At 41.8% G+C, this 23,847-nt stretch overlaps 1 protein-coding gene across 3 annotated transcripts; it reads right to left on the reverse strand.

The window, feature by feature from the left end:
• Nucleotides 1-784: 784 nt before the first annotated feature.
• Nucleotides 785-22,392, reverse strand: cluha (clustered mitochondria (cluA/CLU1) homolog a). 3 transcript variants are annotated; one of them, XM_071497248.1, is made up of 28 exons: nucleotides 22,165-22,392; nucleotides 21,901-22,085; nucleotides 15,592-15,785; nucleotides 15,003-15,174; nucleotides 14,133-14,276; nucleotides 13,449-13,576; nucleotides 13,161-13,315; nucleotides 11,798-11,923; nucleotides 11,104-11,251; nucleotides 10,918-11,010; nucleotides 10,160-10,594; nucleotides 9,161-9,420; nucleotides 8,662-9,074; nucleotides 7,614-7,715; nucleotides 6,804-6,904; nucleotides 6,570-6,722; nucleotides 6,420-6,482; nucleotides 6,072-6,316; nucleotides 5,463-5,547; nucleotides 5,196-5,349; nucleotides 4,882-5,021; nucleotides 4,706-4,786; nucleotides 4,489-4,614; nucleotides 4,245-4,366; nucleotides 4,052-4,145; nucleotides 3,811-3,945; nucleotides 3,639-3,712; nucleotides 785-3,353 (listed from the first exon to the last, which is right to left on the reverse strand). In XM_071497248.1, the coding sequence occupies exons 2-28, from the start codon at nucleotides 22,025-22,027 to the stop codon at nucleotides 3,227-3,229; spliced, it is 4,197 nt and encodes a 1,398-aa protein (XP_071353349.1). In that variant the 5' UTR covers nucleotides 22,028-22,085; nucleotides 22,165-22,392; the 3' UTR covers nucleotides 785-3,226. The 3 variants fall into 3 exon arrangements, with proteins under 3 accessions (XP_071353349.1, XP_071353351.1, XP_071353352.1); XM_071497250.1 differs by having other exon boundaries at nucleotides 8,749-9,074; nucleotides 21,901-22,392; XM_071497251.1 differs by lacking the exons at nucleotides 21,901-22,085; nucleotides 22,165-22,392 and adding an exon at nucleotides 20,788-20,958.
• Between the last annotated feature and the right edge of the window lie 1,455 nt (nucleotides 22,393-23,847).

The raw sequence follows: 23,847 nt of genomic DNA on the forward strand, positions 1-23,847 counted from the left end.
AGTTTTATTTTATTGATTTTGATATAAAAGTATACCCAGACCAAAATAAAATTAGATTATTTTGTATAGAGCAACACAAATATACCACACATCATCAGGGGGAGCAGACTCAAACACATGGCCTAAGAAGCCTTTGTGCAGAAGTAATTTTCATCAGCTGAGAAAACACAAAACCCTCCGGCAATCATCATTACAGGCATCACACAGAGACAATAAATACATTATGACCAGTGGGCAGCAAAGTGCTTCTTATTTTGGGATAGATGTTTTTTTCCTCCACAATAAGATCTCACAATACTGTTCATAAAATAGCTCTTTTTTTTAACATTTAATGTCTAATTTGTACAGGGTCCATATCTGACAATTCAATTAATATTTCATCTTTGTTGTGTGTAGACGTCATTTCAGTTACTGTGCAACCTGAATCGCTGAATGCATTCAGAGTAACTGCAAATGGTTAATTTGCAAATTATGTGAAAAAAAAGAAACTTCAAACTTAGTTGTTTTCCCCACTTTTGACACGAATGTCTTAATAACATCAAATAATAACTCATGCACTTTTAACAGCTAAAACTATTCTGTTAAGAAATGTTGCACTAAACACAAGCCGAGTCAGACGGATGTCCACAAGTAAATAGAAGCACTGTGATAAAACCGCAGTATAGATTATTTTCGCAGACAAATAGTTTGATCATTCTCAATGAGTTTATTCTATATCATTAACTATTAAAATACCCAAACAATAGACTCACTGCTGTTGGGATTTCAACAGGTTCAGAACATGTTCGACAGGTACCAGTCTTTATTATTTTTAGCCATCAGACTAATATTCTGGAAGATAAAAATGCTAAAAATGTAATTTCCCCCTTTTTAAGCTGTCTAAATCAACTGTAGCATGTGTGCGTTTGTGCTACATCTCCTGTTATGATGTCAATGCATTTCCTTCTCACTGAGACAAGTGTTAGTGTGCCATCTTATGGACACTGTGGGCATCATTGTAGCGTGAGACATGGGGAGCAGGGAGAAAAGGAAAATAAAGAAACTGAAAAAATAATGATACAAGAAACCCCGAAAAACAAAATCAAAAAGCATATTTCACCATTATAAATTGTATATAAGTTTTTACCTGTTATCACCCTGGCTCCATGCAGAAGCATAAACAATAGGCACAAAACACACCACACTCTGCTCCTGATGTTATGACATGTCATAGGAGCACAGTCAGGAAAATCACTGTGATAACATTGCCCAGTCTTGAGAGCTCGCCTTTTGTTTTTTCATACAGCTCCGTTATTTGCAGTTAATTCAGCCAGTACAGTAAGTAGTCCATGTTGCACTTCTTGCGCCAAGTAAAAACTGCATTTTCTGAAAACAATCAGTTCCAGCACCATCTCTCTATTGCTTTAATCACATAACATTTAGACACGGCAACAATTAAGTAACAAATTGCCATGGGAGGGATACATTGCATGTATACAGGCGCAAACAAACCTTCAGTCTTTTTTGGTACATCACATTGAGGCAGCCATTCTTTTCTCCACTTTTGGTGGTGCTGTAAATATGTTAACACAACCAAACAGCACAAGAAAGTGCACTAAATACTGCTCAGTGAACAGACACTCCTGGCTGGTTTTTGTCTCAGTTACATATGAAAAGATGACATGACCCAATAATGGAAAAAGAAAAAAGAAAAGAAACAAAGACACCCAGCAACAGTAAATCACTCACTACTGCCAATGTTGAGCACCTGTCCAATGGTGAGAAGAGGTTAATTTCCGTACCAACTCATACATAAACAGATTGACAACATTGGTGGCCATGAATATTTTAAGAAAAGAGGCATCAGCCATCCAACAGGTTTACTATGCGTAGAAAAATAAAACATCTGGAAAGCCAATGTTCGCTTAGCCTCTATTCAAACTATGCAGCAGCAAAAGCAGCAACAGCCCTGGCCAATAGATTTTCTCTTGGACTACACAAAGACACACACACACACACACACACAGTCACACATACAAACATACATGCACATATTTTCTTTCAATGTGTAAAAATAGAAAGTTGAACACAGCTAGTATATAGATCGATATTCTACTGCGTAAGGTGGACGTTTTTCAAATCTGCGTTTTCCATTAACATCAATCGAGTATCTGTCTAAATCCACAGAGATTTATACATCTTTTCCCACTTCTATACATTTTCTATAAAACAGACATGGCTTAAATTAACTGATGATCCATAGGCCTAAAATACCTTCTAAATTCTCCTGTGCACTTTTACAAAAATGTATTATATTTACTAAAAAAAAAAAAAAAACAAACAAAAAAATCCAGCAAAAAAAAAAAAAAAAAAAAAGGTTGAGAGCTCACTAATTATTTGCTTGCTTGAAGAAACAGGAACCATTGGACACAGCAGGCACCCACCTGGGATGTCTCAAGTACACATGATAGAACGATTAAATTAATTAACCATCAGGGACATGTAAGAATGACGGGTGATTGCTGCAAAGTTGCTCAAAGAAGCCACCAAGAGGAGAATTTACATTCTGAAGCCCCACTTGAAAAAATCTCAAATTTATTGACTGTATTCTGGTCTTAGTGCACAGTAGAAAGTACCCCTGAGTTCTAGGACAGGGTAGGTGCTTTATCATTTAGAGCACCGCTGGGGGGAGGGGGCGGGGCCCTATGCCCGGGGGTCTTCGAAGCTCTTTAGGGAATGGCGGGGCAAAAAATGTGGTCCTGGGCTAACAGTGCTGTGGGAAGTTTGAGCTGAGAAGAAGCATTACTTGGGGATTATGTTACAGTGGATAAGGCTCTGGTATACAATATCATGGTCATCCTTGGTCTCCCTCCCCAAGCTGCAACCACTCTTTCATATATAAATCATATTTCTAAGCAGCTAACACCTGGAGTGATTTCATCACCAGGTTCTTGGGCCTTGGGATTTTTCACATTGCACATTAACATTGATTCTATGTTGTTTGTACTTTCTCCTCCCTCCCTTCCTACCTTGTAGGAAATTCCTGCTCTGTATTCCTTTGTCCTACAGTTCATACAGTTTGTTCTCTGGACTGCCCTGACCCATCCCTCCCCTTGTTTATTTCAATGATGATTTAGACTGCTTGGTTCACAGGTCCACAGGCCCAGTGACAGGGCTGTTTCTTCATGCCACCCTCCCGCCCCCACCAAATAGGAGAAAGTAGCTGTGTGTTGAGGGCTTTTGGATATTAATCGATGGGAATTTTGTCTTCTAGTTCCAGTGGGCTGTCCTCAGTGAGCTCCTCGCCCTTTCCCAGCTCCTGCAGCTGCTGCCGCCTCTGAACCTCTGCCTTCAGGTTCTCCAGATCCTTTTGGCTAAAAAGAAGAAAAACAACTAGGATCAGTTCTGGACTCACGTAGACTTTCTGTAGAGGAAACATCATCATTTAAAATTTTTGTGTTTTATTTTTCTCAAATTTATTAAAAAGTATCTTATTTGAACTCCTTGTAAAAATCAATGGATATCACTCACCACACAGTAATTCCTACTTTTGCTTATGTCAGTTTTTGTTGAAATGATCTAAAGGAGCCATTGAATACCTGTGGTTTTTCAGGGTATTATGAACCCCCATATACCTATAATACTCATTGTGACTCTACCTGAGAGGTATAAAGATGATGCCGTTGATTATGTTGAGCTGTTCCAGCACACTGGCCATGCTGGGGGCAGTGAACTGTAGAATAGGATGAAATAAAAAACATAACATCAGTGCTAAACGTTTGCGCTTTAACAGATGGAAGAACAAAGACATGTCAGACTCAGAGCAGGCACCTTGAGGGGCATGATGCTGGCATTGGAGCCGTTCTTGTAGATCTCATTCATGGTTCTCTGCAGAGCCACGGCCTGCTGGGTGAGATACTTCAGGTACTCTGAGCTCTCCTTGGTTTTCTCATGCGCCTCACCCATCTGACAAGAGAAAGAAAAAATAAATAAATTCAAATTATCACTTCCATCACATTTGATTAAGAAAAGTGTGTCCTCTCCCAGCAGTGTGGAGACCTGCAGGGTCTACCTGGTTCTTGTAAATAGTGTAGCCCTCCTTCTCATGCTGTAGTGCAGAGCGGAACTCAGCCTTGCTCTCGTAAACCCTTGCAACCAAATGATGGCTGAAAAAGGAAAAAAAAGAAAAGAGGAACATGTCATAAATCATCATGCAGTTAGTATTATACCAACTCCATACTTGTGGATGATGAATGTCTCCCCACCTGAGGGCAACTTTGAGGGACCTCGGTCCATGGTACTTTGTGTTGATGGTCAAGGCGTTCTCTAGGAATCTCAGAGATAAATCATACTCCATCACTCCGTGCAGCACCAGCCCAATGTTACTCTGTGGATGGAGAACCATAAACACTAAGTATTAAATCTGATGCGAGAGCACAAGTTCACCAACATTAATTTTTTTTGTTGATGTATATTATTAAATAAATCTCAAGAAAAGACTGCACTCACGTCTAGCAGGGCCATCTCTGGGTGGTCCTCTCCGCAAACCAACAACATGAGGTAACGGGCCCGATAAAGCAGCTTCAGGGCGGTCGACAGCTGGCCGTTGGCGAAGCAGTACAGAGCCAAGTGCATCTAAGAAGTAGAGAGATACACACAGGAAATAAAATATCTGCATTGCATGACCTAGAGAGACTCTTCTCTGAGTATTCTTGAGTATTCTTACATATTCTTGAATTGTGTTGGGGTGTTCGATGCCAAGGACCCTTTCACTCATCAGAACAGCCTTTTGCTGGTTGCTCAGCGCCTGCGGGTGTATGCACAAATGTCATTTAGTGATATAAAAATCAATAGGAGTCTTGTGGTAAAGTTACAGACAAAGTAAGAGCGTGTGGTGCCTACCTCAGGGTGGTCTCCCATGATGTAATTGAGGCGAGCCAGCAGACGCAGGCAGGCGCAGATCTCTACATGCATGGGTCCATAGACATTGTTGAAGAGATTGAGAGCCTCGTTGATCAGTTCGCAGCCCTCCTTCAGAAAACCTGTGGATGAAAAGGAAAGGTAATGAGACAGCCTACATTTAGGCAAATCAGAGCAAATGGCTGGTTTGCTTCATCAATACATGTTTTCTGTTAAAAGATTATTCATCTCAAATGTTTAAGTTTGTGAACTGATATGTATGACATCATCTGTAAGAGTAAATATGCCAGTCCCACCTTGCTGTACTTTGGCCTGTCCACTCTGGAAGAAGTGGAAGGCGTCGGAGGCTTTGGGGTTTACATGCTTCACAACAGGGAAAATATTCAGGATGTCCTCCTCTGTGAACGCAGGCTTGTGGCGGCTGTCAAAGTTGTACTCCTTTATCAGGATCTACAAGACAAAGGAAACAGACAACATATATTAAAAGTAGAGGAAACAGCACAATGGCTATTTGGTAAACTGGTGCGGGGGGGTGGCGTCACTGTAGACTAAACAGGTGTTACCTGGATGCCGGTTTTGATAGAAATTTCTCTGAGCAGACTGGTTTTCTGGAGGCCGTATTTCTCCACCACCTGGTCCACACTTTCACTGAGCAAGAAAAGATTTCAAGACAGGATATTTGTCACCAAAAAACACACAAAATGGAAGCCAAGAAGAGTTTGCTCATGCTTTAAGAGGATCTATTATGGACAATTTCAGTGTTCATCATTTTATTCTAGATTTCTACAGGCAGTTGAGAACATGGTGTCTTTTAGGCACCACGACAAAACTGAAGAAAACTCCTTATTATAAGTAGTTATGTGCTGCGCCGTGTGAAGGGGCTTGCCAAGTTTGCAGGGGATGTCCAGCTTGCAGGTGTGCAGCACCAAGAGACGTATTGACATCAATAGGTCTAGGAAGTAAGGTCTGGACCCCCAACTAGGCGTTTCATTCAAATGAGAAAATTGGGTTTTGCTCCCTTTGGTGGGAACTTTGAGCCTTGCAACTCTGTAGGCCAATTACATGCACAAAAAGCTATAGAACACAGTATAAGAGAGGGAAAAGTCAGGAAAGCCTAATAGGTCCTCTTTAACATTTGCTTTTACATTTACATGAATAGATGGGGTTCTAACCACTGTATGGTGAAGTGATAGTAGCTCTGAGCCTCGGAGGCAATGTTCTTCCACAGCTCGCTGGGTGTCAGGCTGGCCCACGCCGTGTTGTCTCCGCTGCCGGGGACCCTGTTGCGTCGTTTACGGCTCTTGCGACGTGACACTAGCTCGTCAGGAGGCAGGTGGGCGACAGCATCAGGAAAGGAGCTCAGGAAACAGTTAAGGAAATGACTTACAGCAGCAGAGAGGGCAGACAACTCCACACCCTGAATGACGACAAAAATTAGGAAAATGAGGATTAATTAACATGAATTAAAAGTAGGTTTGTCTTTTCTAGAAGTCGGGTAAAGTTTGTCAAATGATACAAACCTGGAGGTATGTCTTGAAGATATGCTTTGCACATCTAGTGATCAGCTCACTGATTCCTATTCTCTAAAATATAGGGAGAAAAGAAAATGTTAGAATAACTGAACACAAGGACAAACTGTGTAATGGTCAGGTTTAGGAAATCAGACTCACATAGAAGTGCTCGAGTTGGGCTTTAGCAGGGGTCTTGTCCACAAACTCCAGTACAGAGCCCAAATAGCGAACATTGATGCCTCTCTGATGCAAGGCCTCTGTCAGTGTGGCTCCATCCATGGGCAGAGCGCTATGGTCCAAACAGTCTTTAACCTGCTCATACAACACACATGCCTTTCAAACTCAGACACACGACCCGGAACTTCAGCCTCTCAGAGTATGTGTGTTACTAACCAGTGATGGGATCTGACAGGACACCAGGAAGGCAGCAGCATCTTTAAGTAGCTGCTTCTGCTTCTGGACGTCATCTGCGCTGTCGTCTGGGAAACGTACTCCTGTTCGAACACCACACAGACATACACAATTCTGTGCTCATATTCTCCTATGAACAGTCATTCATTCTCTCTTATCACCCCAGCGATAATTTGGAGCCTAATGAGCTACATGCAAGACAGAAATTGGACATTGACAAATTTGACAGTTCAGTGAGTGAAGATGGATGAAATTCTACAGTTGTCTTAGCTACTCTTCAACTAAAAAGTGTAATAGTTATTAAAATAATTTCATTAATTTAAATAATTGAATTACTTAAACAATTAATTATTTTGTGATATCATTTTTATACACATTCACATCCATTCAGTCATATTTTTCAGTTTGTATTTTCTCATTTAACCTTTCATCATTATCATTTCAAATATATTTTGAGCTGAGCATAGGTCACCCTACTTCCTGTTTTTTGTCTTTGACTGCTTGGTCTTGAAATGTGTTATGTTTGACTTCAAGATTTTAAAAAAATATTTCACACATTGTAAAACTGCACTCAAAACTTCCCCATGCATCATTATTTTTCAAGCTGAGTTATCTACAAAAATAGCAACGATTCAGTGGTCTGAAAGGCAAGTGTAGTGAAATATAAGAATCCAAATACTGTTTTCTTCAAATATTTATGCTTTTTTTAAATTTTTATTCATTATATACCATGCAGCCACTGCAAAGCTTTTTCATAGTCCATATAAGATTCATCATACTTGTCATGCTTACCTGGGGAGAAGATGTCAGGGTTGAAGCGAATATCAAAAGATGTGTTGCTGATGGAGCCTACTGCCTTGCAAGCATTGAGGACAACCTCACGGCTTTTGGGATCTGTTTGTGATCAGGATCAAACGCAAGAAAAAAGATGCAAAAATGTGAAGTACTGATGACAGACACATCACATGAACATATCTGAAAAGTGAGTGTTTCAACCATGTCCACATCAAGCCAGTGTCTTTTCAAAACAGCTCTTTCTAGTATGTGTGAGGAAAACTGAACTATGACTGTTCAAACTGAGTTGGGTGATGTGGGTCAATAATGTAAAGAAGCCAATTTTCTGTTACCTCCAACTCCATGTACTGTATTGTGTGATTATTGGCATATTAATTGCCAATTCACCTGATCACACAATACAGACAGTATCATTGATTTTGTAATTCCATTTATTTTTTCATGTGTACAAAACACTGATTTGATCAAGAGTGTCAGTGCAGCAGCACAGACATCACTGTTAGTTTTGGTTAAGTTCACTGTAGACATGGCCTTGGATGAGCACCCACCACCATTTCAAAGCTGTTGACCAAACACAACTACAAACACTACAGATTAGGTCAGCGTGTTTGACAAGCAGATTACTGTGTTTTAGGATCAATTGAGCAGCACACAAATCACTGAACATGATTATCTTTTGCATTCCAAAACACATTTGGATTAATGGATAGTGCAGCTGATTATATCCCAGAGCAGAGGTATTACAGGCTGGAACAGGGAGAGATGGGTTGAATGGTGCCAACACTCCTCCCCACTGCAGGCTGAGGACTGAGCAGAGACAGCTAGCCAGGTGGATGGAAGCCACTATGACCCAGTACTTGATACTTTAATGCTATGGACACTCACACACACTTTCTCTTTAAAATTAGCTGCATCAGGATAGTTCATTTTTGGTTTAATACTACCTCCCTCTGATTTAACACTACTTTATTCTATGCAGTTATCCACCAGAGTAGCTCTCCCTGCGTTGTCCTGGCTTTGCCTTTTGGGGCATTTTTGGACGTACCAATGCCAGATCCATCTTCGGCAACTAAGGTCTCCGCCAGCTCTTTGGCCTGAGCTAATCCTGGAATACTTTCCTCAAGCTCCTTACCCTCCAGTGGGCTCTTGCACTCCCCATTCTGGGTGGCTGCGGGGTCTAGAGGCCCGTTTGTGGCAGGCTTCGAGGAGTTCTCTTCACTGTCAGTTGCTGTCTGTGAGGCAGCGGAGGTGCTGTTGTCTGTCTGGCTTGTGCTGTCTGTGGAGACATCTGTTGCATTAGGAGAATCTGATTTAGTGGTCTGTGTCTGGCTTGTGTCAGCATTGTTTTCTGTGGATGTTTCAGAGGTTTCTGTGATGGCAGGTCTATCAGTCTTAGTGTCTTTGTTTGCTTTCTGTTGCATGAGTTGTAACGCTGCCATCTTCATGAAGAGAAGATATCTAGAGTGGGACAGAAACAACAGTTAGATAGATGTAGAAACTCTCCACATGTCATTGTGATTATGCACACCAGCGCAGACACATACCTGTGCTCAACAAAGGCCTCGATGAGCTCCTGGCGGAGACAAGCCAGGCGGTGGCGGTGGTTGCGGGGGAAGCCTTGGTGCTGACTCTCTAGTGACAGGTCTTCACCGTCCACAGGCAGGAAATTGAGGTCAGGAGGGAAAGTACGCAGAAGGTCCAGAATATAGTGTCGGCCATCATTCCCGATGATGCCTTTACACTCGACAGAGGAGCACAGCTCCACTGTGTCATTCTTCTCGTTCAGCACGCTGTGTCTCTGGACCTAAATGTTACACCCAGCATGTGGCAAAATTAACTTGTAGGAGAGACAGAAGGTCTGAATACACAGCATCTGTAAGGTGGTATTTGTCATTTTCAATGTAATCAGAAAAACAAGGTTTTAAGGCATAATAAGACCTTGGCAATAGCAATAATATTTTATATATTAATATATAATATTTTTGTAGGTGTCAACAAACGTAAAAAACAAACAGTGTTAGTCTGTCTTTCGTGCTCCACAGCTCGACCACCCTGTCTGTGGCTCTCAGCTCAAAGCCTTTAAGTTCAGCTTAAGATGTAAATATTTAAAAACATGTTATAACTACATACTTTCATTAAAAAGTCATTTCCTAAAACAACTGGACACTGTAGTTTTTAGAAAATGTTACCAAACAGAATGAAAAAGTGCATTTGTTGGGGACAATTATTACAAACATTCAGCTGTGGGTTTATATTTAGTGTCCTGATAATTACTTATGGCTGCAGGATGATGTGTGTGGGTTCGACTCAAAATATAATTTGAGTGCAGTGGCCATGTTCATGATAATAGAGAAACATGTAACCCAGTGCAGCGGTGTGACATGTTGAGATAAATGGCACAAATTTGTTATCGGATCAATCCATCATGAGTTCTGGTCTTTTCATGGGATTCACTGACTATATAAAAAAAAAACTTTGTAGTTTGAATAACTGGATTATTCACAAGTTAATATTCACTTAGACATTAGAGTCATGTTACTGACCTTGAGTGGCCTGCTGGTCTTCTCCAGCAGCTCCAGATATTTGCTGTGAGACACAACAGTCTTTCCAAAGTCAATGGAGCCGTAGATGACGCTCTGCTCCTGCTCACGCTCCAGGATACCTGGGATGATGGACTGGGCGGTGACACGGTAGCCCCTGTAGTCCACCACTACTGTCCCCAGGGTGTAGAGACCCTCCACATCCACCGCACCATAAGCTCGTACTCCATTCAAGTCATTGGTGGGTGCAGCGTGGGCGGCGGCGTCTCCACCCAGCTCACGATAGTGGTCCCGCACATCGAAGCCGAGGCTGAAGAAGATGTTGTTCCATATGAACATCTGCATGCGTGTTTCCTCCCCGGGGTTGATGGCCATTACGTTTCCATCAATAACTGCCATAGCTCCTCGAGTGGCAGCTGCTGCAAAGTCACTGTGGACCTGCAGGAGGAGGAAAAAGGTGGTAACAGTGATTTAGAAGAAGGATAAAAGCTACACATTGCCCATCAGCAGAGTGAGTCAGTAGTTTAGGTGATTCGGCCTCATCTTTTCTCCACTGCTGATAATGCACAGACAGATTCAGCACCAGAGGACTGATCCAACACCATCTGCAAGTTGCTACAATAGGGTTGCTGCAAAGTCACCAAGACTTTTTTTAATACCACATCAAATAAAATTTAATACCCATTTCACGAGCTTGTCAACCACAGTATGAAAAACATAAATGAAAACCAGTAGTAAGCCCAACCCATGCTGAACAGCACCTTGAATATGGCCCGCTCCCTCAGCAGCCGCTCAGGCAGGTTCTTCCGGGGCAGCTCTCTGGTGGTCTGCAATTCCTCGTTCCAATCTCTGGTCTGCAGACATGTCAGCACATACAACTTATTAACGCTGAAAAACTACTAAATCATTCATCTGCCTGCTCTGCTGCTGCGTACAGCTGTGCCCACCTGTCCAGGTATGTGCTCCTCATAACCCAGACGGGAGGTGTAGGCATCCTCAGCTCGAACACAGTCCATAGCGTGGTCTACCTGCGGAGCTGTCCAGCTGTACACCTGAAAAGGTGTGGCTATCCTCTCAAAAGGGTGTCTCTGGACCCTGCAGCAAAAACACACCACAACAGGAAAGCAAGACATCACTTGCATGGTCTTTTAAAAATTTTAATTCCTCTGAAAATTTGCTATGTTAACCAAGATTACAACAGTGAATGACAGGGATCACAGATTTCAGAGCATATTGTTGTAATTACTTTGTCTTGTTTAGTTTTTTTTCTTATTGTGCTTTAAGACTTTGACCTGCTGGTTCGTGGCCAGATCTTGACTGTACAGGACAATGTGTTTCCACATTGTTAAATAAAGTTAATGAATAAATGGATGAGATGAATGAATGATTGCAGAAAAGAAGCACTTAAAAAAGAAATGTTAAAAGAAGAAGAGAAGCTTTTGCAAAGAACAAACTGAGCAAAGAACAGAGGGGGTGAATCTGCTGAGGTATAAACATGTGATTCATTAGACCACAGATGATGAACAGTGACTTTGTTGCACTGAACTACTTAAACAAAATAAAGTTGTTCAGTATGAAGAGAAGTTGACTGCTGGCAGGAGGACAGATTTAGTGAAACTAAAGGTAAAGAGATGTTTTCACCTCTTCTTTTGCAGGGCAGTGAAGTTCTTCTTGAAGGCAGGGCTGATCTGGCTCAGCAGCTCCACCAGAGAATGGCTCAGGAAGCTGGGATTGGCTGGTTTGGGGTTGAAGGTGTAGGTAGTGGATCTGGAATATGCACAGGCACGTCTTACCATCATAACTCACATTAATATAACCTGAAATCTACTTACTTGGGAGAGAACATCAAGAACTAAACCAACTCGATTAGGGAGTAGTCTTCCTCTGGGGACATAACTTGCATAACAAAACTGGAATTACTGCCTTGTGGCTGTATGCCTCCACCACTTGGACTAGTTTCAGATTTCATCCCGTTTATCCAGAGTCATCTAACATAATTGTTTGTGTGAAGTTTTGTCATAATTGCTATCTGAAGTCTTGAATAATGGCTAAAAGGTTTTGTGAGGTCACACTGATCTTGACCTTTGCCCAAAATCTAATCAGTTTGTCCTTGAACCCACGTGAATGTTTGTGTGAAATTGGTCCACGACATACATGGGACATACGTACATACGTATGTATGACCTGAAAAAACAATATGCCTCCAGCTCTGGTTGTCGCCTGTGCAGAGGCATGAAAACCATGAGGAGCTTTTGCTTGTATGCAGCAGGTGGCTGGCTACAGCTGGCTACAAAAAGAAAGCGTTTGCAAGCTGTGGTATCTCCCAAACTTTTGCATATGGCACAATTACTGTTTGCTTTTTTTCTGGTTTTTAGTTCATGACATAAAAAGTAAAAGCGCTCTAACATTTGAAGAAAGGCTCGTTTTTAATGTCTGTTTGCTGCAGGGGTTGTAAAATCAACTAAAATATGTAATTTGCCCAGCAATACACCAACTGTTTAATGGTTGTGATCAAGTTGTTGGAGGCAGAAAGACAGCCCTGCTCTGAGCACAGTAATATCTTTCCCAACTGCACTGCAATCCAATTACATCATTAATTTGATTGCTAAGCTTTTGCTGGTATCCAAAGTTAGGATCCTGAAACTGCTAATAGACCATCGTTTCTCTATCAGCACTTAACACACTGTCCACCATTTAAAGAAAGTGCAACTATATGTGTTGTATATCTGTTCTGTTTAAGTGGAAAGCACTAGCAGAGAAATTGAGAGGCATGTATCCAGCATAACTTTATCAGCTCAGCTCAGTGTAGTCTGACTGCTGTAAATCACCTTCGCTTGAGTTTATGGTGTCTTAAGTTATGGATACAGAGGAACACAACTACAAATTGCTCTGCATTATACTGACTGCCAGATGCTTTGTATATAAACTGTTCCTGAAGGTAGAGAGTCCTCTGCAGTGAAACCACAGAGCTGTAAGGAGAGATGAGGCTGAAATGTTGACTGACTGGTTGAGGTAGAAGCCGCGTGTAGAGGCAGTGACGCTGACATGGCGTTCCTCCACAGTCACAATGTACAGGTACATGAGGTCACCATGCATCTTCCTGTTCCCAGGTGGGGGGTTCCAGCCGCTCATGGTCAAGACTTTCAGGCACTGCATAGGCTGTTGAGGATGTTAAAAAGTTGATGTCATAACGTTTTAAATAACCACATTTTATTACTTAGACTTTTCACTCAGTATTTTTGCATGACCTTTCTGTTCCTTCATGTGGAGCCAAACATGGGCTGCTGCTCACCTTCCAGTCCTTGTTCTGTGGCTGGAGGGGCACCAGGGGGCGCTCTTTGCTGCCAGGCAGGATGTGCTCTGGGGGGGTGCAGTCAATCTGCTCCAGCTCATTCCCCTTTTTCTTTCTCTTACCACTATCTGCAACCACATAAGGAGGAGCAAGATGATAGTTTGTACCATCAGTACTAAACCTAGCTGAGCAGGACACTGGCTGCTCATCTACCCCTTCTGCGTTATGCTCAGCCACACAGGAGGATATTGTGAACGCACATCCAACCCTTTCAGTTAAGGACCCCTTTACATTAATCTGGTGAAACTCTAACATGTTGTTCTCATGTCTAAACGAGCACTGTGGTCCCTTTTATATAAAAGTCACAATAGCAATGTTCCTATGTCTGACCTATTAACATTTGTGTAGCACTGTAACACAGCACGAGTCTGAACTGAATGCTTTCAGATTCAGGTGCAGTATAAAAATCCATCAGGGACGCAGCCTGATAAATGACAGAAAACAGTGTCACTCTGTTCAAATGTCCTGTGAGCACTGTGTCACTTTCTGTGAATGTGCTGTAATGCCTGAATCATTAATGTAAGAGACACTAATGTCTGAGTGTCAAAAAGCCTTCACTTCCCCAGACTGATGAAACCAAAAATGTTGCGTATACCATGTCTGAAAAGGACTATAGCGTCATACCTCCGAGGTCTCCATCAGTGAAGATGCTGAGGAAGGAGAGGGAGTTGCAGTCCACTCCGTTGTAGGCGTCTGAGGGGTCCAGACTTTTCAGCAGGTCTCTGATGTGACGCACATGGATGCGAGCTTCACGCACAGTGTAGGGCTCTGGGGGTTCAATAAGCAACAGATGAGGCAAATGAACATGTGATTAACTATGAGTCAATTCAGTTTAGTCTTTGCCAGTGAAACCTCAGCAGAGAGATTGTGCCAGGCTGTCGATGGAGGGTAAATCATTAAGGTTAGAATCCATAATGTTTTTGTAATTAACACATCCTTACTACATCCATCTGCATGATGGTGAAACACTGTAAACACGACATTTGCTGTGGCTGATGTTGCATGATGTTGATCAGGTTTGTCAGGTCGCGGCTGCCAACGCTGTCTGACTGTCTTCGTTTTCACACTACTTGGTTAGTCAATGATATTTTCATTATGTGCCAACAAGGTGAAACACAACACTAGATGGTTTTGTGATCTTCGCTGTAGCTTTATTCAAGTCCTGCAGCTTTATTTAAGTCCTTAACAGACAGCTTTCTGACATTTTATGAACAGCTATAGATTTTATGATTAGTACAACAATACAGATTGATAAATTCTTCAAATAAAAAAGTGTTGAAAACACAGAGGTGCTGAGGGGTTTTTAGTGAGGACAATGATTGTGCGTCTCATACAAGCTACATGCTCCACATACCTGACTAAAACAATGGAAACATTATGATAACAGCTTGGCTTTTCTGAGCTAACCATGAAGTAAGCTCCAACACATTGCTTTAATTTCTTCATTTGCACCTAAACAACATGACAAACTGCTGAAAGGTCTCTGAATCTGACCTTCCACCACTTTCAGGAGCGAGCCCTCCTGCAGGCCCTCGATGGATTTGAGCTCAGCAAAGTTGTCCAGCACGTTTCCATCCAGCTGCAGGGAGAAGCAGGTGCGGTGGCAGGTGTCCTCGCGGTCCATCAGCACCTGATGGATTTCCTGTACCATTTCCTGGGGAGACACCTGAAGGAGGGCAGAGATTATATTCAGTACAGTATTGTTTAATGATCACACTCCAGCAGCCCTGAACCAGTACTGATTCGGTCTCATGTGATCCAGGAATGCTACACTTTAGTGTTAGATCCATGTTGTTGAAGCTTATCTGACACTAAAACAGTGCACATCATTTTTAGAATATTATGAGGATTTTCCAGAAAGAAAGGATTTTACATCTCTAGAAAGTTATCACAGTGGACATTTCTTTCTCTGTTGTGACTATCAGCAGGTAGACGGCAGAAATACACAGTTCAGGTTACAAAGGATTTTACCAAGAACTTGCACATATTTTATTATTGGCCAGCCGCCTCATTGAACTGAATGAGAGATGTCTGTTTGAACAACGCCTAACAAAGTGGTGCTTGTGAGGAGCTAAGTCCTTACCTGCAGGTCAAATGGCTCTGTTCCAGGGGCCTGGATCTTAACGGTGAAGCCTGTGTCCTGGATCACTATCACTTCCTGTTCGTTAGACTCCTCCCCTCCGTCCGCCTCACCGGTCCCATCCTGCTTCGATTCTGTCTCCTCCGTGTGCTCGTGAGCCCCATCCCCATTCACCATGGCTGTATCTGCACTGTGCCCTGCAGTGGAAGAGACACAGAGGTCATCAGTGACTTATGGGTAATCCTGAGTTGATTACAGACTATATGTTTAAGTCTGGAAATACAGTACAAAGCAGATCATTCACATCTAAAATTCTTTATTACAGTTAAGTTATGCAAAGATATAGCTCTGTTCACAACTCTACATCTCACCTGTTTTACAACCATCAACTGTACAGCTGCCATTAGTCAATAACCTGAGCAACAGGGAACAGCACCTTCAGACAGTCAGCCATACAAAGCAAGTCATCCTGACAACAAAAAAACAACAGACTTTGCTCCCACATGAACATGGAGACGCTGCCAGGCAGCCAGGTCAAAAACAAAGTACACAGACCCAGAGGCTCAATGACCTTCCAGATAACCTTATGAAATATTTATGAATGGGTGAACATAGCTGACAAAGCTGAGCTACAGTGTGCGAGTGCTGCTGCGCTGGCGTCACTGCTTTTAATTCATACAAATGAATTCAACCCTAACTATAGCATAAGAGTGATAGGATCATTTTCTGTAGTACAACTGCAAACTGAAAAAGTTGAGCCTGCAACACATTCAGATCACAAATAATTGTATCTGAAATTTGACAATAAGTAACCAGCTGATCTACAGAGAAAGCAGCTAATTTCCAACACCAACCTGCTGAAACCGACACTGTTGCAACACTGGAGGGAGTTTAGCCTGGGAGCTTTGAGCTACTGAATACAAGAGATTTCAGCATTCACAAGAGAGAATTATTGGTCACTTGCCTGGATGACTGAGACTGATGCAATAACAGCAACTCAGCTAGTCACCCATTTGGTATCTGCTTCTTTAACAGACATCCAATCCCTCACATTCTTTTCTTTTCTTAATGAATACTACGTGGTATAAAAAAATCTAATGAAATCATCTGAATGAAAGGCCCCCTATTACACACCATATTTTATTATACACACAATGCATGTACTTCAAACTTTCAACCTTTCCTAGAGTTAAGATGGGAAAAGGAATGACCTGAATAAAGATGAGGCTCTTTACCACTGTTTTCTCTCACTGGGACACAACTGCTGCCGGCCAGTCTGTCCTTGCTCACTTGTCAAGGGTAACACAGTGCCAGGGTTACTGAGGAGAAGGGCCTAGAACGAGGGTTGGGGCTTCATAACTGGACTACGACCCCCGGTGGGAAAAATGGTGGAGGAGCAGGGGTGGGGTGGGGGGGTGGAAACAACAGAGGAGAGAGGAGCGACAGGCCACGCTCTGAATAACAAACACAACGGCTTCAGAGCAGACACACAAGTTAATAATGTTACAGACCAGAAGAGACTGAGGACTTGGTGTCGAGAGTTTTAGTGTAGCTGTCTGTGTTTTCGGTGTCAGGACAGAATCGTTATCAGATGGTTCCTTCAGCTGCTCATCAGATCGGAGAGTTTAAAGTTTATCTGAGAGTTTGAAACAGCGTCTCTGAAGTTGAGCTGGACATGCAGATGTATGACTCTGTGGACTAAACAGGAGGGTATCTTTCACTTTTCTAGCAGCCAACATCATCTAGACTAGTGTCGGCCCTCCCATCCTCACCACACACACAAAACACACAAACACACACTGTCTTTGTATAGTAAATTGAATATGTTTGAGTTTTGCAAGGTTGTTTTCCGTTTTAGTTTTCTGATATTTTATAGACTAACCAATTAATCAACATATAACATATAATAATAATAATAATAATAATAATAATAATAATAATGATAATAATAATAATAATAATAATAATAATAATAATAATAATAATAACTGCATCATCCGCCCTTATAGCTATGATTCGAAAATATTATTTTTACTCACTCAAAACAAAGACTTTGTTCTCTCTTCTAGCCTCACTCAACTTCACATTCTTAAATCCTAGTTAAAATCATGCGAGCATTAGACTAACCCTCCATCAGAAATTTGCAGCAGGGTCCCAAAGGGAACAAACAAGTCATTTCTGAAACCTGAGGCAATAACAACAGTTAAAAATGATACACAAAGCCACACATCTAAGATGCCCTTTCAACTGAAATCATGACCCTGACCCCACACACTTGTGGTAGGCAGCAGCCCTGAACCAGGTCAAGGTGAACATTCAAGGAAAGCAAACAGGGACTCGAATCAGATAAAGACAGAAAAGAATCAAAAACCTTAAACACTGAAACACACCAGCAAGCAACATCCTGTGAATCAAGCTGCCTTTTCTTTAGTTCACTACCTCAGCCCACTTCTCTTGTTGACAGCAGCCAGCTATCTCTCCGCTCGGCAGCCCTGACATGGGGAGCCTGACTGCTGCCATGGCAACATTAAGCAGCCAGCCAGACAACCCTGAAAACAACAACAACAACAACAACAACAACACAAGGTCTCTGTAATCATGTTGGCTGCACCACAAAGTGGAAACCTCCTGGTGGACACGCAGTCCCCGAGTCATGCATCTGCAGTCAGGTTTCACAGCCCCACAGACCGAATATAAAGCCTGTTCAATCACCAAATCCTCTCTAGCAGCAAATGATGATAACACTCCTCAACTGTACAACGTAATGGCAACATTCAAGTCCATCTGAAGATACTTTTCATCACGCACTTATGTGGTCAGAAACATGAACAGCAGCAGCTTCTTTGGATTTGCTGCCTGTCTTTGTTTTCTATCATTGTCAATTAAATATCTTTTTTCAAATCTTGATCAAACAAAGTAAGACTACATCTTGTTCTCTGGGAACCTGTGATGGGCAATTTTTAATAATGTTTTTTGATATTTTTAAGGCCACAAAATTAATCAAAAATATTCAGCATGATCATTTGCAATGAAGTTGAATAGCTGCAGATTTACAAATGCATATGGGAAACCAAAAAAAAAAAAAAAAAAAAAAAAAAATCCAGATGTTTAACATGAACTATACATCAGGGGTCCTGACTTGGGCGTCAACCCCCAACAATGGGGTTGCAAGATGGATTTAAAGGGTCAGAAGATGATAACTGGAATAGCAAATGAAACACACAACTATTTCTACATAAAATGATTCTGCATAATATGCGGAACTACTTACTTTGATAATATAATAATTGTTTTAGTCAATATTGTAATGCAAAAATGCTAAACTGGTTCCAGCTTCTTTGCTGTTTGTTTAACTGAATATCTTTGGATTTTGGACTGTTGGTCAGACAAAAGAAGACGTTTGAAGAAGTCACCTTGTGATGATTGATACAGGCTTTTTTCACATTTTTAACAGAGAAGCAATCCATCAATTCATTGACAAGATAATGAGCAGATAAATCACTGATAAAAATAAATGTTACTTGCAGCCCAAAAAATTCAACATTTCAAAAAAAGGGAAAAACGCACTCTTCGATTTAACAGCTCACAACTCAACAATGTGCACGCTGTGATGAGGGTTCAATAATAGGTATTCCTTCACATTAAGAGGTTGGGAACCACTGATATTGGTGATGAACACAGTAACCTTGTGTAGACATTGTTTGTCTGTGGATTGGTGGAATAGTGCCAGCGTGTCAGTGACTCCTGGGATTAACCAGGTCACTATTCACCCCACACGAGCATTAAGGCCCTTAAAACCACTAACAGTGACCCTCACCTCGATCTGTCTGCGCTGCCATGTGCAACTCAAACGTCCTGTCACAACTCACTGTCCGAAAGTCGGTGTTAGCCTTGGTATTAGACATGTTCAGGCCATCATCCCTGTCATGACCTTTCATTTGTGAAAGACACTTAGATTGCAGGTCACAAGTATGGCTGCAGCTGATGACTATTTTTGTTTTTTCTTAGAGCTGAATAGTTGATTAATTGACCAATAGAAAATTAATCTGAGACTATTTAGATAATTACTCAATTGTTCAACTCCTTTTTCATGCAAAAATGCCAAATAAGTTGTTGCAGCTACTCAAATGTGAGGATTTGCTGCTTGTCTTTGTCATATGTAATAGTAAATTGACTATTTTTGCATTATGGAGAGCTAGAAGTGATTCAAGACATAAATATGGGATTTGATAATTCTGAAAAAAAAATTCACTGTCTGACATTTTATGGACCATGCAATTAATCAAAAGGAAAAATATCAGTAGACAAATTGATGGAGACTATAATCTAGGGCTGTGACCAACAATTATTTTCCTGATCATTTTCATTTTTGATTAAGGTTTTGGTCTAAAAATAAATAAAATAAAAAAAAAATAAAATCACAGAATGACTTTAAAATGTCTTGTTTTGTCTGACCATTGGCCAAAAAAAATTCAAATCATATATATCACATTTTTGGGCATTTTAGCTTGAGAAATTGTTGCTGATTAATATCTTTTCAATCAACTAACTGATTAATTGACTAATCATTGGAGGTCTAGCTACAACGAACGACTAGTCATCAAGTGACAATTCATTCATTATCATCTAATGCACATGACCATTCCTAAAGTGCAAGGTGATACCATCAGGCTGCTTGTTTTGGCCAACTTTTGACCAACCCTTTTAAACTTATCAAGTTTATTATCACTTAAAACAAAGAAATGGTAGCATATGCAAATGCAATGAGAGGCTAGAGCCAGAGAACATGTGGCATTTGTGCTTCAAAAATATCCTCAACTATTAAAGAAGTATAACAATTGATGTTAACTGTCGCCCTGCCAATTGACTGATCAATTAATGGACTATTTGTCTCAGCTCTGAAATGGTTTGGGTTTGTGCAGGGACTGACAGAAGCAACCACACAAGCCACAGAAACACAAAAATGAATCTGAAATCAGACGCTGCGAGCAGTAAGACGCTCTCGTCTGTGTTTTCCTGTGAAATGAGGCAGGCAGAGGCAATTCAAGGTCCCGCATGTGACACACAGACAGGCTGCAGTGGCTTCACTTGCTCCACAAGTTGTGTAACCGTGTCTCCGCCGACTGACAGCGCTCATCTCGGTTTAATCTGCCTCTGCCGACATCATTCACAATAACTTTCATCTGGCAGGATACTCACCTGCTCACACGGCTTGTCATATATCATGAGCGTAACCTTCCCCCTCACTGTGCATGTACTGTCATGACTTTTTCTACGACAACCAGCTTCCGCTTCCCGGTCGAGGAGGGACACTCGATCCGAGCTTCCCCGCCGGGGGAGGCGGAGGGAGCAGTGAGAGGGTTACCGCTGACTACCGGGCGCCTCCTCCACCTGGTGTCTTCTAAAGTGCACTTTTACCAATAAAACAAAACGGTAAAACACCCTTCACACAACACGGTGGACATATGCCTCGCAGATAAAAGACACCGTGTGTAAGTGTCCCCCCGTGTTCAGGCGGACAGTGAGCAGCTCCAGTGAAGGTGACCTTCAGTTCCTGGCTCTCACAGTCTGTTACCGAACATGTGCGTCGGTGCGAGATTGTGCAGCACAAGTTGTTTCTCCGTGTGAGCTCAACTAATCATGTACCACACAGTCGGCTAATGCTTCCCCTTAAATGCACACCGAGCTCCGTGTATGGGGTATGAAACAACACAGCGACAATGACAGGAGTGGCTGCTTGCTAGTTAGCCGACTAGCAAGTGAGCTAACGGGCTGCAGACTAAATGAGGGTGCTAATGTTAGCATGCCGGCTCACTTGTTTGGGTTAGCATTGTTTGCTCGCAGTGTCAGTGTCAGGTTTGACTACATGCTAACAGCCGATGTAGACATGCATTTGATTCTGTGGAGGGTGCTCATTTGCTTATGAACACAGATGAGTCAAAGCACATCCATGTATTATGCTAATTAGCAGATACTGCGAGGTGCAAGGTGGACCCCCCTCTGAACTTGGAGAGGGTGCTAAGGAGATGGTTGGGGGGGAGGGAGAGGAGGAGAGGGTAAACCCCATACACCACCACCTTGAGTCCGAGGACTTTTAAGTCACACAAAGCTTGGAGATGAATGTCACCAACTTCACTGGATGCTAAATGAAAATATACGATCGAGCACATTTAAAATGGTAAATGCACTGAGGTGTTGGCAATATCAAGATGCGACGTACGTGTAACATTTCAAGTATAATCAGCGAGTGTGCTCTGAGTGTTACGTGGCATAGCAGCACATGTGAAGCCGTCTATAGCTGCAGAGTCTCACCACAACCGCAGGGATCCTTCAGACGTGTCTTGCTGGCTTCCTGGGCTCCATCCCTGGTTTCATCCGCAAGATCAACCGGATTACAGTTAGGCACTGACGCCGGGATGTCATCTGTCTTGCTCACCATGGTCGGCAGTCAGTGTCGCGACAGAAATCCCCCTGCAGCTTTGCTTGAATATGTGAGTCTGTAAAAGAAATACAAAAACAATCTGCTTCTCCGACTGACACAGGCTAGCTGGCTACATGCGAAGGGTACAAGCTTACAAAAACAAGTCTACGGAGGAAGGACAGCGCTGTACATGGTGGCGATCACACGTGGTTTTCCTCTCCCCTCCTCTTGACCTCTATGCCTTTGCGTTGCACTTCCCCACCCACCAAGCGTGGCGCTACGGAAAGCCACATGTGACATTTGTTTTTCGTTCTTTGGATTTTTTTTTTTTTTTTTTGACATTGTCGAATTTCACCTGAACAAAAAGATCAAATGGCTGAGTGAAAAGACAAAGGACAACAAACACTGTAACACAGATATTTCTCTAGGTGGATTGACCTTTGACAGTTTGATCCAGATGTCATCAGCTTGTGTCCCTCACACTGACTTTAACCCCCCATCCTCCACACACACATACACACACACACACACATACACACACATACTTGTACTTCTATCTTTGTGAGTACAGTCATTGACATAATGCATTCCCTGACCCTGACCCTGACCTTAACCTTAACCTAATTCTAACCATAACTCTAAAACCAAGTCTTAACCCTCAAAATGTGATTTGAAGGTGTCTCAAAAAGTGAGGACCGGCCAAAATGTCCTCACTTTCCCAAAATGTCCTCACTCTGTTAGTAAAATACTTTTTTTGGTCCTTACTATGTAGCAAGTACACACACACACACACACACACACACACACACACACTCTCAGCAGTATGCTGACATGAACACAGCAGAGGTCTGTACATATCTCTTTGCTGACCAAAATATGGATGTTTGACCATGGCCGGATGGACTTGCTGGGAGGCTCCAGGGCAAAAATGAGCTGCTGGGCCACTCTACGTAACTTTTCCACTTAGCTTATATTTTTGAAAGTTGAATGAACTTAAAAAAGGTTTTTTAAAAATATTCACTCAATGTTTTTATGTTACTGTGACAAGCAGTCACTTTCACGTTCAATACATTGAAGAAAAATTGCTCATATTACTTAACAAAAACATAAAATTACAAAAATTAAGTTATGCTAAACACAAAAATGTTTACTGTCTTAACATTAAAATGCCACAATTTTCTGTGTCTTACCTATTTATTAGGGGGGGTTGCTGCAAACACACTGTCCAGTCAGATTCAGGTTTAAAAATAGGGTCTAAACACTAGTTGTAACATTAGTGTCACACAATGTGTGGGAACTTTGAGTGCCAAGTTTTACAAACAGTTCTCTGCTCTGTTTCTGTTTCCTCAACACTGATGTCATTTGTTCACAGACTTTAATCACATAGACTTTTTTTTACAAAAGCAGTTTGAAGAGACCCTATTTTGACACCTGAATCTAATTGGACATTGATAATAAGGTGGTTTCCTTACCTTCATCTCTGCCTCAGATCATATCCTGAAAGCTGCAGCTAGCTTGCAGCTTGCACCAAGGTTTCCAATAAACTTTTAAGTTGAGTGCCCCCAATACTATGTTCCTAGAGTGTATAAAAACACAAACTGAAGCAAATCTCCAGTTCTACTATTCCAGACCTTTCACTGTAAAATTCATATGAGGACCTCAAATAAATTAAAAAGTAAGTTATTTTTTATTGGTTAAGTTGGTTCATCCATCTATTTCCTGCTGCTTACCCACATCCTGTTTGATGATCAACTAGAAGGGACTTAAAGAGAGCGCAGATCTCCACCAAGGCCAATGGCAAACAATGTACACCAGACTTTAAAGTCTGGTGTATGGTA

The sequence above is a fragment of the Trachinotus anak genome, unplaced genomic scaffold, assembly GCF_046630095.1.
Source record: "Trachinotus anak isolate AG129_WGS33_773 ecotype Australia unplaced genomic scaffold, CSIRO_AGI_Tana_v1 ptg000014l, whole genome shotgun sequence".
NCBI lineage: Eukaryota > Metazoa > Chordata > Actinopteri > Carangiformes > Carangidae > Trachinotus > Trachinotus anak.

Bases quoted from the DNA above. Each gene is read 5' to 3' on its own strand.
- cluha (XM_071497248.1), bottom strand. From the start codon at position 22,027: ATGGTGAGCAAGACAGATGACATCCCGGCGTCAGTGCCTAACTGTAAT. The intron at 11,252-11,797 runs GTGAAAACATCT...TTTTTGCTGCAG, and splicing joins ACTGCCCTGCAAAAGAAGAG to GGTCCAGAGACACCCTTTTG. The intron at 5,548-6,071 runs GTTAGAACCCCA...TTTCTTGCTCAG, and splicing joins TATCACTTCACCATACAGTG to TGAAAGTGTGGACCAGGTGG.